Source organism: Triturus cristatus, chromosome 1_2 (assembly GCF_964204655.1).
Source record: "Triturus cristatus chromosome 1_2, aTriCri1.1, whole genome shotgun sequence".
In the NCBI taxonomy this organism is placed as follows: Eukaryota; Metazoa; Chordata; class Amphibia; order Caudata; family Salamandridae; genus Triturus; species Triturus cristatus.
Genome location: NC_140580.1, coordinates 667,953,639 through 667,967,245, shown reverse-complemented (window position 1 = coordinate 667,967,245; position 13,607 = coordinate 667,953,639). Strand labels below are relative to the sequence as shown.

The 13,607-nt window shown below is 45.9% G+C and overlaps 1 protein-coding gene across 2 annotated transcripts in view; it reads right to left on the bottom strand.

Moving 5' to 3' along the window:
- The window catches only part of SH2D4B (SH2 domain containing 4B), a 1,373,617-nt gene that overhangs the window by 1,195,250 nt on the left and 164,760 nt on the right, over positions 1-13,607 (bottom strand). The window contains exon 3 of one of the 2 annotated variants that reach the window (XM_085608523.1): positions 8,426-8,444. The exons of the other annotated variant lie outside the window; for it this stretch is intronic. Coding sequence (XP_085464649.1) covers positions 8,426-8,444 — 19 coding nt within the window. The remainder of the gene's footprint in view (positions 1-8,425; positions 8,445-13,607) is intronic. 2 annotated transcript variants of the gene reach the window in all.

Sequence of the window (13,607 nt, the reverse complement as noted above, 5' to 3'; positions counted from 1 at the left end):
ACAGTGTCCCATGAAGGATTCCAGAGTGCCACCACGTGCACCACCCCATCAGATGGCGAGTGTAGCCCTGGGGTGGGAGGAGAAGAGTGCCCAAGTTGGGTGAGGTCCCGCAGAAATGTCCTGTGTCGCATTAGGAGACTTTGAGATGGTCCCTCAAGCTCAGCTGCCTGATAACACTAAGAAATATAGGCAGTGAGTGACCATCAATGGCCATAGAGTGGAGGCTCTTAGAGACACAGGAGCCAGTGTGACAGCTGTCAAGTGTCACCTGGTGTCTCAAGAGCAGGTTGTCCCCAATGCCTTATACCCAGTTGTTGCTGCTGACAACACAGAGAGCCACTGCAAGGTGGCTCAGGTTCCCTTTGAGTGGGGGGGGTCTCTGGTACTCTTCAAGTAGATGTGAGACCAGCCATGCCTGTGGATTGACAGTTGGGCAATGATTTGGAACGCTCCCCTTGGGCTAATGTGAAGAAGAAGGCTCATTTGGAGATGTTGGGTCTGCCTGAGTGGACGTGTGTTACCACTTGGTCTGTGGCAGCCAGTAAGGGTGTTGAAGAGGTCCTGGAGCCTATAAATATGGCCCAGGCACCTGCCTTAAAGAGAAGAGGTAGGGGGCGAAGGAAACCAGCCCCCACTGTTCACATGGTCCAGGAGGAAGCAGACCTTGAGAGGGATGCCCTTGAACCTACAGGGGAACAGGTTGCTGAACTGGGGGGCCTGCCTGAGCTGACCCATTGGCAGCAAGAAGGAGGACCCTCCAGGGAGGAATTTTGTGCAGAACAGAAGAAGTGCTCTTCTGTTGTGGGTTTGTGGCAACAGGCCACAAACAAGGCAGCAGGTGATCAGTCTGGATCACATTGGATCTACTGGGAGAACGACCTCCTGTATACAGAGCCTAAGGTTGCTGAGCCTTGGTTAGCCCATGTGCTGGTGGTACCGCAGCGCTTCAGAGCCTTCCTACTGGGGTTGGCTCATGATGTACCTTTAGCTGGACATCTGGGGCAGGACAAGACATTTGAAAGGCTTGTCACCCACTTTTATTGGCCCCAGATGTTGAAGAGTTCAGATACTCATTGTTGGACCTGTCAAACTTGTCAGGCAAGTGGGAAACATGGAAGGAAGCAAAAGGCTCCTCTCCAACCTTTCCCGGTAGTCAGTACCCCCTTTGAATGGGTGGGCATTGACATTGTGGGGTCACTGGACCCCAAAACAGCCATGGGCAACAGGTTTATCCTGGTCTTGGTGGACCATGCCACCCAGTACCCGGAATCCATCCCGCTCAGGACAGTGACGGCCTTCGTGGTGGGACGTGCACTGATGGGGATTTTCTCCCGTGTGGGGTTCCCCAGAGAGGTGGTGTCAGACCGTGATACCAATTTCATATCCAGTTATATGAAGTCCCTGTGGAAGGAGTGTGGTACCTACAAGTTCATGGGCTGGTTGAAAGATTCCACTGGACCCTTAAAGGCATGAGCATGGGTCTTGAGGAACCAATGAGGCATAAGTGGGACGTCCTCTTGCCACGCCTTCTGTTTGCTTACCGTGAGGTGCCACACAAGTACCTAGGGTTCAGTCCCTTTGAAATGTTGTATGGACACCCGGTAAGAGGGCCTTTGAGTCTGGTCAAGGAAGGCTTGGAGCAATCTCCCAGGAAACCTCCCCAGGATGTATACAGTTACATGCTGGCCTGCAGGAACCAGACTCGGCGATTCAGAGAGCTCGCTCAGGCGAATCTGGAAGCCAACCAGGAAGAGATGAAGCGGCGGTACGATCAGAATGCCACTCTGATTGAGCTTCAACCTGGACAGAAAGTTTGGGTCATGGCTCCTGTAGAGCCTTTTGAGCTCCAGGACAGGTGGTCCCGTCCATTTGAGGTGGTGGAGCTCAAAAGTGATGTCACCTATCTGGTGAACTTGCGGTTTCCAAGGAACCCTTTGCGGGTCCTACATGTTAACCGCCAGAATCCCCACTTAGAAAGGTCCGAAGTGGGCATGCTCCTAGCGACGGATGATGGAATGGAGGAGGAGACCGAGCCTCTTCCTGACCTCCTGTCTGCAACAGAGTAAGATGGGTGAGTGGATGGTGTCAGCCTCTCTGCCACACTGACCCCTGATCAGCAGCAAGATTGTCGCCAACTGTTGGGGCAATTCTCTGATTTGTTTTGCTTGATTAATGGTGTCACTGAGTTGTGCGTCCATGATGTGAACACTGGGGACAATCCTCCTATGAAGCACAAGGCTTACAGAGTGACTGATAAGGTCAGGACTTACATCAAGGAGGAAGTCTCCAAGATGTTTACCTTAGGGGTGATTGAGTCTCCAACAGTCCTTGGGCCAGTCAAGTGGTCTTGGTCCCAAAGTCTGCCTCGCCTGGTGCCACACCTAAACTCAGGTTCTGTGTGGACTACTGAGGACTCAATTCAGTCACCAGGACTGAAGCGCACCCAATCCCCAGAGCTGATGAGCTCATTGATCGGTTAGGGGCTGCACGGTACCTCAGCAAGTTTGATTTGACGTCTGGGTACTGGCAGATTGCCTTAACTGATGAGGCCAAAGAGAGGTCAGCATTCTCCACACCAGATGGGCACTACCAATTCTGGGTTATGCCCTTTGGGATGAAGAATGCCTCTACCACCTTTCAGAGGTTGGTCAACCAGGTGTTGGCTGGACTGGAAAGCATCTGTGCCACCTCTGGGAAGTGTTGATGGCACTGCTCAAGGCAGGCCTCACGATCAAGGCGAGTAAGTGCCAGATCGGGCAGGGATCCATGGTGTACTTGGGGCACCAGGTAGGGAGCGGCCAGGTGGCGCCCCTGCAACCCAAGATTGATACCATCCTGGCGTGGGAACCCCCAAAGACTCAGACACAGGTGAGAGCCTTTTTAGGACTCACAGGGTACTACAGGAGGTTTGTCAAGGGGTATGGCAACATTGTTGCACCCTTGACTGAGCTGACTTCCAGGAAGCAGCCCAAGAAAGTGAACTGGACTGACACCTGTCAGAAGGCTTTTGACGCCCTGAAGACTGCCTTGTGCACAGCAGTCGTGTTTCAGGCGCCCAACTTCTCAAAATAATTCATTGTTCAAACAGACGCTTCAGAGCATGGTGTGGGGGCTGTTCTATCACAGATTAATGAGGGGGCCTAGACCAACCTGTAGCCTACATCAGTAGGAGGTTACTCCCGTGGGAACAGAGGTGGAGTGCAATTGAGTGTGAGGCATTTGCTGTGGTCTGGGCACTGAAGAAGTTGAGACCATACCTGTTTGGGACTCACTTCCGGGTTCAGTCAGACCACAGGCCCCTCAGATGGTTGATGCAGATGAGGGGTGAGAACCCAAAGTTGTTGAGGTGGTCCATTTCCCTACAGGGGATGGACCATATGGTGGAACACAGCCCTGGTACAGAACACGCCAATGCTGATGGTCTGTCTAGATTTTTCCGCCTTAGTGATGAGAACTCCCAAGGGGAACTGTAGATCTTCCCACATTTCAGCTGGAGGGGACACGTGTTAGACCTGGTACCATTGGCATGAGTCTCCCTTCCATTTTTTTCTGATTGCCTCCTCTGTTTTTGATATGTTTTTCTGGTTTAGATGCTTTGGGCACAGTGCCACTGTTATTCAGTGCCACAGTGCAAGTGCTCCCTATGTTAAATTGATGTATTGATTAGTGACTCCATGATTGGGTTTATTTGATTTACCTGTCAGACCCTAGTACAGTGCACCAGGGGTGCCCAGAGCTTGTAAATCAAATGCTGCTGGTGGGCTTGTAGCACTGGTTGTGCCACCCACAGATGCAGCTTGTAAAGTGTGTCTCAGGCCTGCCACTGCAGAGCCTATGTGCAGTCTGGTACTGCAATGCTGACTGACCAAGTGCACCCACTTGCCAGCCCCTAAACCTTCCCTTATATTCATATCAGACACCCCTATGGTAGGACCAAGAACAGGGTGCATTTTAAGTATAAGGTAGGACATGCCCTGGTGTGTGTGGCATGTCCTGAAAGTGAATTACAGCCATTTTAGTTTTTCATTATTGCAAGGCTATCTGTTCCCCATAGGCCAGAATGGGCAGTTAGATTATTACATTTTATAATCCTAACTGACTCCAGGAACATGGTAGAAATTCGAGTTTAGTATGCCTGAACTCAGAATGATAAAATACATATTTTAGTGAAGTTGGGTTTAACATTCTGTGTTTAAAAATACCCCTTTTAGAAAGAAGGTATTTTCTTGCTTAACTGTCCAAGCATGCCTCTGCTAGGTTGTGTACTGTGTGTCTGGTTCTGTGAGTGACAGGGGTTGGGGGATTACAGGAGAGAGGGTGAGTCAGCACAGAGCTGAATAGAAAGATCTGCATGTAGATGGGTGGGTGGAGCTGCACCTGGGACCTGAATAGGGTTGTGTCTTCCCTCCACAATGCTGGATCCACCTCCTGTGGTGCGTCTGATATCTCTGCCCTGCACTGTGAAAGGAAAGAAGGAGTCTTGTCAACAAACTGCTCCAGGACTGACCAGAACTGGTTTGGACTAGGCAAAGGCCTCTCTGCCTTCAGAGAACAAAGAGAAAAGTAGTATAAATATGGGACCCAGACCCCAAGACTTTAGATCACTTCTGGACAACAAGATGAACCTCTGCTAAGGAGAAGAACCAAAGGAATCTGTAGGAGTGGACTGCCCCCCATGCCAGTCTGCTGTGTTGCTGGATTGGCCTACAGTGGTGTCTTCAGTGCCAAGGAGAGGAGAAGGAACTTTTGTGTGTACTTCATCATCTTGCAGAATATTTCTCCAAGGGCTTGAACTTGTGCTTGCCTCCTGCTGAAGTCTCAGGGACAAAAGACGTCACCACCAGCTCCCCTCTGAATTCCCTTGCTGGGAATTCTATCTGCAGAAGCCTGCATGTCGCTATTTGGTCAAAGGTACCTACATCTGCCAACTAGAGACCCCCAGTTCTAACAGTCGCAAAGCAAAAATGTTACTTAGTGGGGAGAAAGGGGGTGCAGGAGTCAAACAAATGCTGTGGAGAAAGAGGTGTCGGAGCCTGGAAGGACAAAAGTGGTCCAAGAGCATTAGGAAAGCATTCTAGAGTCTTTAACATATCTTCAAAACGTTTGAGTCTCCATGCTGTGTAGGATGGAATCATTTTACAAGGCCTCCCACTAAACTAATTGGACAAGAAACACTTTGGAAGAGTGTGGAGACAGAAAAGCCCTTTGCATTGTTAAAGACGTGTACCCCTGACCTGAATTCCCAACAGTTCCATTATCCGGATCCTTAAAACTGATTTTCTGTCATTGGTAAACATGGATCATGTGTGTGATCCATAACATAGGCCAGTCTCATGGAAAGCCTACCCTTATAGTGGTGGAAGGCAACTGCTTCACCAAGAGTTAAGCAGCACAAGCATGGCGGTGGCAGAATACTGCATAGGGATCAGAAGAAGTGAACGGGTCCTTTTTACCATGTATCACTGGCTCCTTCATGTTTCAAAAAGCTCTGCTGGTGAAATACATTACATGAGAGATGTAGTGTTGTGCAGTGAGTATGCAATGGAAATATTTGCTGGGTGTATTTATGCATGCCTGAACTACAATACATGAAGGCTGAAGTGTTGTGTGGTGCACACATGGTGAGTTTTTGCACTGACAGTGTGTGTATTTGCAAATAGCACACTCCATTAAAACACAGAGAAGCTGCAGTATTAAACACTGCATGCAGATTGAATGTGTGCCGAATGTATGTGTGTCTGTAGTGGCACAATGCACAGGTAACAGTACTGGAGAGTGTGTGTGCTGTAAGAGTACACTGAGTGCAAGTGTGACTGCAATGTTACCGTACATGGAGGACCCTGGGTTCCATTTTGCGAAGCCCAGACCTGCCTGGTGATGACATGAGGATAAGCGAAACCCCCCTAGACAAATTTGTGTATTACTTTGTTCCTGTGAGCTTGGTGGGACACACACTGGAGGAAGATATTCATCCCATTTCACTTCAATTGGTTGCACTTTGATTCAGGGATAGATCACAAGAAAGGGGCCTGGACACATCTCAGGAAGGAGATAGGACTGATAAGGGAATCATATAGAGTATGGCTGGGAACCCAGGATTAACCTTTTGATGCACATATCACTGTTGCTGACAACCAAGTATGAACTCTGGTCACTGCCAAGAACTGTGTTCTGGATCTATCAATTTCAGAATCTTTCCTGCTGTGACAGACAGTGTTTTGAGAGGGAAGATGAAACGGAAAAATGTACACTTCAAAAGAGCCCTAAACCACATTTGATTCCTGGAAATGGACTATAATAGGGGGAGGTTCAGACCCCATAATTGGTCATCTGTCAAGCAGCCAGAAGGGTTATGTGGGAAGGGGAAGTTCTGCAAGACTTCTGCCTGTGACCCCGACTAGGGGCAAAAGCCTGTCGAATCTCCTTGCTGGGTGAGGGGATATTACCCAGGGAAACCAAGATCACCTTGCCAAGACTAATGTTCCCTGTGACGAAGAGGAGAGCATTGGAGGGAGTGAGGTCTAGTAAGGAGGCCTACTGGACCTCACTGTTAACTAATCGGGTTGTTCACATGAGAAGGAGTGATCTGGCGACCCCCGTATGCTAGGAGTGGGCCTCCGTGACCTCAGTTCTGTAGGGAGCAGGGACCAGATATTAGAAAAAGAAAGGCTCCTGCAGTACGATAAGAAACAAGCGCACATTGTTTTTTTTTTGCTAAGTTGCCAAGAGCTGAATTGGGTCTTTTGGTCACTATGCCAACAGAATTTGCCCCACCACCTTCAAAAGTCACAGGCCTCCACTGCAGCTTGATATTGTGAAAGTTAAATGTTCTTAAGACTGACGTCCATTTGAGAATCATGGGACACCACCACATGGATTTGGCCACTTTTCTAGTTCTGGCCTTTGGAAGCACCTTAGTGCACAGGGAGCTACCTTTTCAATGTGTGCTGCCATCTCCAAAAATGTCCATTGAGCCAACGGAGAACTGCGGAACCTGCTATGGACACTGCATGTAACTAGCGACCATTAGGATATTTTGTGATCAAGAGTTCTTTGTAAGACTCAGGGCCAGACTAGCCATTTTGCCACTCTGTCCTTTTCCTTGTAGGCTGCAGGCTTGGGGCTACTTTGAGATCACGGATGGGCTGCTAAGACAACCATGAAAATCTCATTCTAGTTGCAACCTCCAGCAGTGTGGGGCTGGTCTTAACATTTTTGCCTGGTTTGATTTTGCTTTCCAGTCCAGTTCTGCTCAGTCCCAATGAAATATGTTTGGCAATTACTCAGCAGTGGAATGGTGTATTTAACTTACTGCTCCACCTTTCAACCAATCATGGTAAACCACTCACATAAGTACCTGAACATGTTCTTGATTTTCTACCATTGGGGTGGATGGACCTCCACTGGAACCTTTTGTAATGAAAGACCTGCTGAATTTAATAGTATTTGGTTTAGCCTCTTTCTATAGATTTTGTTCACTTTTGCCCCCAAACCAGTTTGTGGCTCTTACTCTTTTTAGGGCCTAAATGATTTTTCTTATCAAACACAAAGCAATTGTGTTTGTTAATTTCTAAACCTCGTAGCTTTGGCACTAAGCACTGAGCTTGGCATACACCACATAAAAACAATAGTGGCGGGTATCAGGGCTGAGTGGCGGGTGTGGATTAGAGGGGGACGAACAAAGACAATATCACAACAAAAAACAAATAAAAAATAACTTGCCTGCCACATCACCGCTTTTTTCCACAGGGTCCGAGATTCCCCTGCGGCCAATCCTGATGCTGCTCTCATGTTGCTGGCAGCATGGGAGCAGCAACAGGATTGGCCTGAGCACGCTCAATTTGCGCTCCCAGAGAGACTGGGAGCTGTTGACTGCTGTCTCCAACCTAGCAATGCAGCTCAGGTTAGAGACAGCTTCAGTGCGCATGCCAGTTTGGCTGTCCTGAGATGGCAGGCCAAACCCACATGCACACTGACAACAGTGCCCACCACTCCCATTTCGTGACTGCCCCTGTGATGGCTCTGCCCCAAGACTCGCCCAGGACATAGCCATAGCGGAACAGCGCTGCTGCCTAAAAATGAGCCGAAAATACAATCTGAGTTTGTGAACTGCAAAATTTTATTATTGTAGCAGTTGAAATGAAGTGCGTTATGTTCTGCCCACTTTTCAACTTCCTTACCGCCCAGTCCCTCATACGGTTATTTCTCTTTCACACACTATGATTCCTCTTTAGTTGATAACTCTTTGTTCTCCTGTCATCTTTGAATAGGTGCTAGAAGCAATTCCATTGAGTATGTGATTGTTACAAGTGGGAACGGGTTAAAGGAAGACTTTCATCCACAAAGACGGATGGAGTCAGAGGTTTAACCTTGACTAAGGCGGTGACTTTTTCTGACTTTGTCTCACTGAGGTGAAGATTACCACCAAAGCCCTCCACACCTCTCTCATTTTCCAGCTGCAGTATGTAATTTGTGGACCTCCCTGTTATTGAGAACAGACATGGGCACATGGCAGCGCATAAGGACAGGATGGGTGGTGAGGACCTGGGCCTAGCTATATTGACACCAGTTTGGGGTCACCAGGGGTTACAACTGCGACCCCTGCCACCTTGCTTGCAACCCCCGGCTTATGACCTCTGCTCCAGTATGGCCGCCACCCAGACATACCAAAGGACATACCAAAGGAAGTCGATTTCTGCATGCTCGCATTCACTAGCTGAGAGATTGTTCTTTAATTAGTCTCCTGCATAATGGGTGCAATATACGAGATATGACCTCTGCTCCAACATGGCTGCCATCCAGATACTTAAAAGAAGTGGATTTGTGGACACTCCCACTCGATATTATCAATCTCATAAGGGCCTTAGAGGTCTGGGGTAATAATGCTGTGAGAGAATGGGAAGCTGATATCTAAAGCTCATTATCTGGGTTTCTGATAATCAGATTAGATATACCCATATGATTAATACTAGCTGGAGATGTGTACAATGTGTGTATATCTTTAGATGTGACTGCACTAGTTTAAGATGCCGCCAATTGGATACACACAAGGAAGTCGATCTTATGACACTTCCACTCGAGAGCTATTTAATCAGCGTTCTGGAGAACAGCGCAGCTGGTGAGGGAAGTTGTGTTATCCGAAGCGGTGAATGCAAGGTGAGTACTCTGAGGCACTGAAGGAGGTTTGGCAAGTTTTAAATAGACACTTGCAGTCCCCAGAATGCTTTAGATATTCTTTAAAGATTTGCCTTAGTTGGGCAAACAGGGAAAATAGGAGGCAGATAGGTTACGATTGTTTCTTTAGCCATATCGCTCTGCCTCCATAGAACATATAAAATTATAGAGATTCAGAACGCTTGCTGACCTATCTATATAATGTCCAGAGATACTCCTCACAAATTGCAGTGCGCAGACCCCCAATAAAAATTAGCTTATTCAATAATATATGGACGTGTCCTCAACGTTACTCTCTTGTGCCACTTTTCGATTCTTTTTATTGTATGGCAGAGCCATTTGAGGTCATAACGCTCGGTCTCTTTTAGCGGGACAGAAGTTTCCCAAATTGTGTTACCTTAATAAATTGGGACAGCTATATGAACGTACAGTGATATATGCCAGTTACATCAACTTATCTTCATTTCACTGTCCCATTCCTCAGTGGACCATGTTTAACGAGCCAATGATCCTGATGTTTCAGTAACGTATAAAGTGCCTTCTCTCTAAGTTACAGTTCCCTAGAGAGATCCTGTACGTGGAAATGGGATGAAGACTTGTTTTATTAGCCCGAGATCATTGGTCATTAACATGACAAAGCCTTCTATAATTAGAACTTTTGATTCACATCTCTTCACAGATTTAGAAGTAACCTGGAAAGGTTCAATGGCTCCACAGGTTTAGAAGTATGTATTCCATGTCATGGAAAGGAAGATGGCTGGAAGAATTTGGCCTGCATTAAATAGCACTGTTATCTACGTTCCAAGACTGAGATATAATTACATGGTACTCTTAGTTTCTAAAACAAATGACAAAGTGAAGTTGTCTTGAACTATATAGGTCAATCAATCTTCCCATATTTAAGTTATTTGATAATGGCTGATTTCAACTTGACTAGTGCATTTTCCATTGTTGTACACTATTTGATAGGTTCTTAATCATGCAACATTATCTCAATTGCATATCTGAAGATACTAACTGAAACAATATATGTAACTGCATTTTCAATAGGATTTCAAGTATGTCTGATTATATAGTACTTCTTTGTATTTGTAGAGATTTTGCATGCTCTGTGTGTGATGTAAGTAATCAAAGGATAGATGCCTCACTTCCCGTGACTGCACCAAGGAAATTTCATGCAATGTTGCTTCCTATGATTTCAAGGGTCACAAAAGTCATATGATGTCACGTCCTGTGATGACATCAAGTCAAATCCTTGCGATGTCACTTCCTGTGACATCACTGGAGTGGGTCAAAGGGCAGGTGATGTCACTTCCTGTGATGTCACAAGGTCAAAGTCTGTGTGATGTCACTTCCTGTAACATCAGGCGGGGGTCTCAAGGCATGTGCTGTCACTCTCGCTACCCCTGACCTTTTGATGAATCGATGTCCATGCCTAGCTGTAGTTGGGGCAGGGGAAAGTTGGAGAAATTGGTGTGGGAGAAAGTTGAAGGGTGATCATCCTAACATGGAACTGATGCCTTTGGGTGCCAGTCCACTGATGTGCTTTGTAGCTCCTCAAAAGTAGCTGGAAAATATTCCCTGCTGCTGTGAAGGTCTTATGAAGCTGTAGTTTAAAAAACAATCGTAAGGATTACAATTTATGAAGCCTGCTAAGTTTAAACTATGCACAGTTGCCAGTAAGATGTCTATGCAACTTCACACATCTTAAAAATAGCCAGTAAAACAACCTGACATAAGTTCTAATATTAAGGTCTACCTTCATGCCTTGGATTTCACAACACTGCAATGTTGTCCCCTATCCTTGTTTAAATGGCTTCGTCCGTACACCTGTTCCATTAATAACCTAAATGTCTTAAAAACCTTATTCTCAAGGATGATCATTCCTTCCTATCCTTAAAGCTATTATTGAAGTCCTCTGTATGGATGATTTGTATAATTTTCTCATGTACATATATTTCGTAGACATTTGGACATTACTGAATACTGTAATAGTAAAATGTGTTATCTTCATGAGGTCAGATGTCTTTCCAATGTAAAGGCTGTTATTCAAAAATGTCAAATTCTTGTTCAGAATCCTCAATGTTAAACGCATTCTTTAAACACTCCTAATTGTGAGGCACTCCATGTTTATTCTAAGCCATCAAACAATCATTCACTACCCATGGAGGATATAAAGCCCTCAAACTCTCATATTCAACCACTAACCACATGCTCATCCAAAACCCTCAAATTCCCACTCTCAGGTCACAAACTCTTGTTCAAAATACTCATTGTCAGAAACTTTCAAAAACTTTATTCAAATCAGCACATAGATCAAGGAAAGTCTTGCACAAAAGAACTAATAAACTAGTGGAGGCTTTATAATCGCTGCTTAGTGTTACTTGGAGCCTAATTAGTAGTGGTCCGGCATATCTGATACTACTTGTAAAAGGAATTACCAGATGAATCAGCAATCAAAGATAATGTATGCAAGACCTGGTATTGTTGGCATGGTTCCGCCTAACTATTGCCTTCAGACCTCCTGTTTTTGCTGACTTCATATTTGCTGGCCTCAGGATTCTGTGCACTTTACCACAACTAACCAGTGCTAAAATGCTTGTGCTCTCTGCTTCAAACATGGTATTATACCCAGATGCCATATGTAATTTACTTATATGTCCCTAGTGAAGTGCACTACATGTACCCTGGGCCTATAACTTTAATGCTACTAGTAGGCCTGCAGCACTGATTGTGCCACCCACTTTAGTAGCACTTTAAACATGTCTGAGGCCTGACATTGTAGAGCCAAGCCCAAACCTTCCTGTTTTATACACATAAGACACTTCTAGGGTAGGACCTGGACAGCCCAGAGGGCAGTGTGCAGAGTATTTAAAAGGTAGAACACGACTTTTAAGTTTTAATTGGCCTGGTAGTGAAAAACTCTTAAATTAGTTTTTCACTACTGCAAAGCCTATCTCTCACATAGGATAACATTGGAGTTACCTTATTAAATTTGATATGGGTAATTTTCAAATGGGAAGAGATGACCAGGTTATGTTTGCTGTCTCTGGAATCACAATTTAAAATCTTAACTTACGGTGAAGTCGCATTTTAAATTTCAATTCTGAAAATGCCACGTTTAGGAGGTTAAATGTTCTTGCTTTAACAATTTGGTGTCTACAGCTTGTCTCTGGTCATATCATTGGGTGAGTTGGCAGTTGGGCTTTGTCTATTCCTTCTACATAGCCACACAGAATGGGAGCTTAGGCTTGATTGGATGGGCAATTAGTGGCAGGATGGAAGGGAGGCGCTGGGACTAGCTTCAGTTAAACCTGGATAGGCTGTGTTCGGCCTCCACACATGGTGCTGCATACCACCAGTAGTTAGTCTGGAGCCAGGGCAGGGAAGGCAGGGCATGTTTGCACTTCAAAGGCATGCCTATAGAGGCTCCCGCCTACTTCAAAGACAGAACCACATCAGTACATTTCTGGACATGCAGATACTCTGCCAGGAAGAAGAACTGTTGTGCTGCTACAAGGGCTGCCACTCTGCTGGCTTGCTACTCTGAAGGAGCTACAGCCTTGTTGTGCTGACCTGCTGCCCTCTTGCCTAGGGAAGCACTGGACCTACAACCCATTTTGAATTCATGAACTCAGAGTGACTGCAAGGGCTAGTCTACAGGCCTCCTGATCTGAGCCTCAGGAACATAAAAGGTTATCCAACAGCTCCTGATCCCATCTTCAGCAAGTTCTTGAGCCCCCAATTGGTACCTCTCAGGTCCTGGACCCTTGGCTTGGCCCACGGGCTCTAGAAATCAAGCTCCTAGGCTTTTCACAGCCACAAATGGACCAATTCAAACTAGAACGGTGTCGTCTTCATCAAAATTCAGTGTGAGCTGCCGCCAGCCTGCCTCTTCACACAGCAAGCATCGATCGCCCGACATAAAACCTGAAGAGGTAAAACTTTTGCAGGAGTAATCTGGAGCTGTATCCGGCCTGTTATACAAACCCAACTTAAACCACACAAACATTAGAAACTCTACAGTTAAAGCCATATCTTATCTTTATCATTTGAGCGCCACTTTCAAACTAATATACGTCATACTTATAACTCACATTTATGCTTATGCACCTCCTTAACATTCAAATAACTTGCACACCTCCGTACACAGTCTTCTCACCTCACTCCCCACACTACATTACCTAAAACTCATCCCTTCTCCAAACACTACCTATACCCTTGCACACTAGAGAAGTTAGAGCATGTAAAATCATGGCATTAATAACAACACTTATCACATCTCAAATTACATGATTTGCCTCAACACATTTCATTGTACAGTGGTAAGTTATAGTTAATTTAGTTTGGCGAGTGGGGTGAGAAGACTGTGTACAGAGGGGCACAAGTTATCCAAATGTTATTGGTAGAAGTACCAGTAGTGAAATTTATTG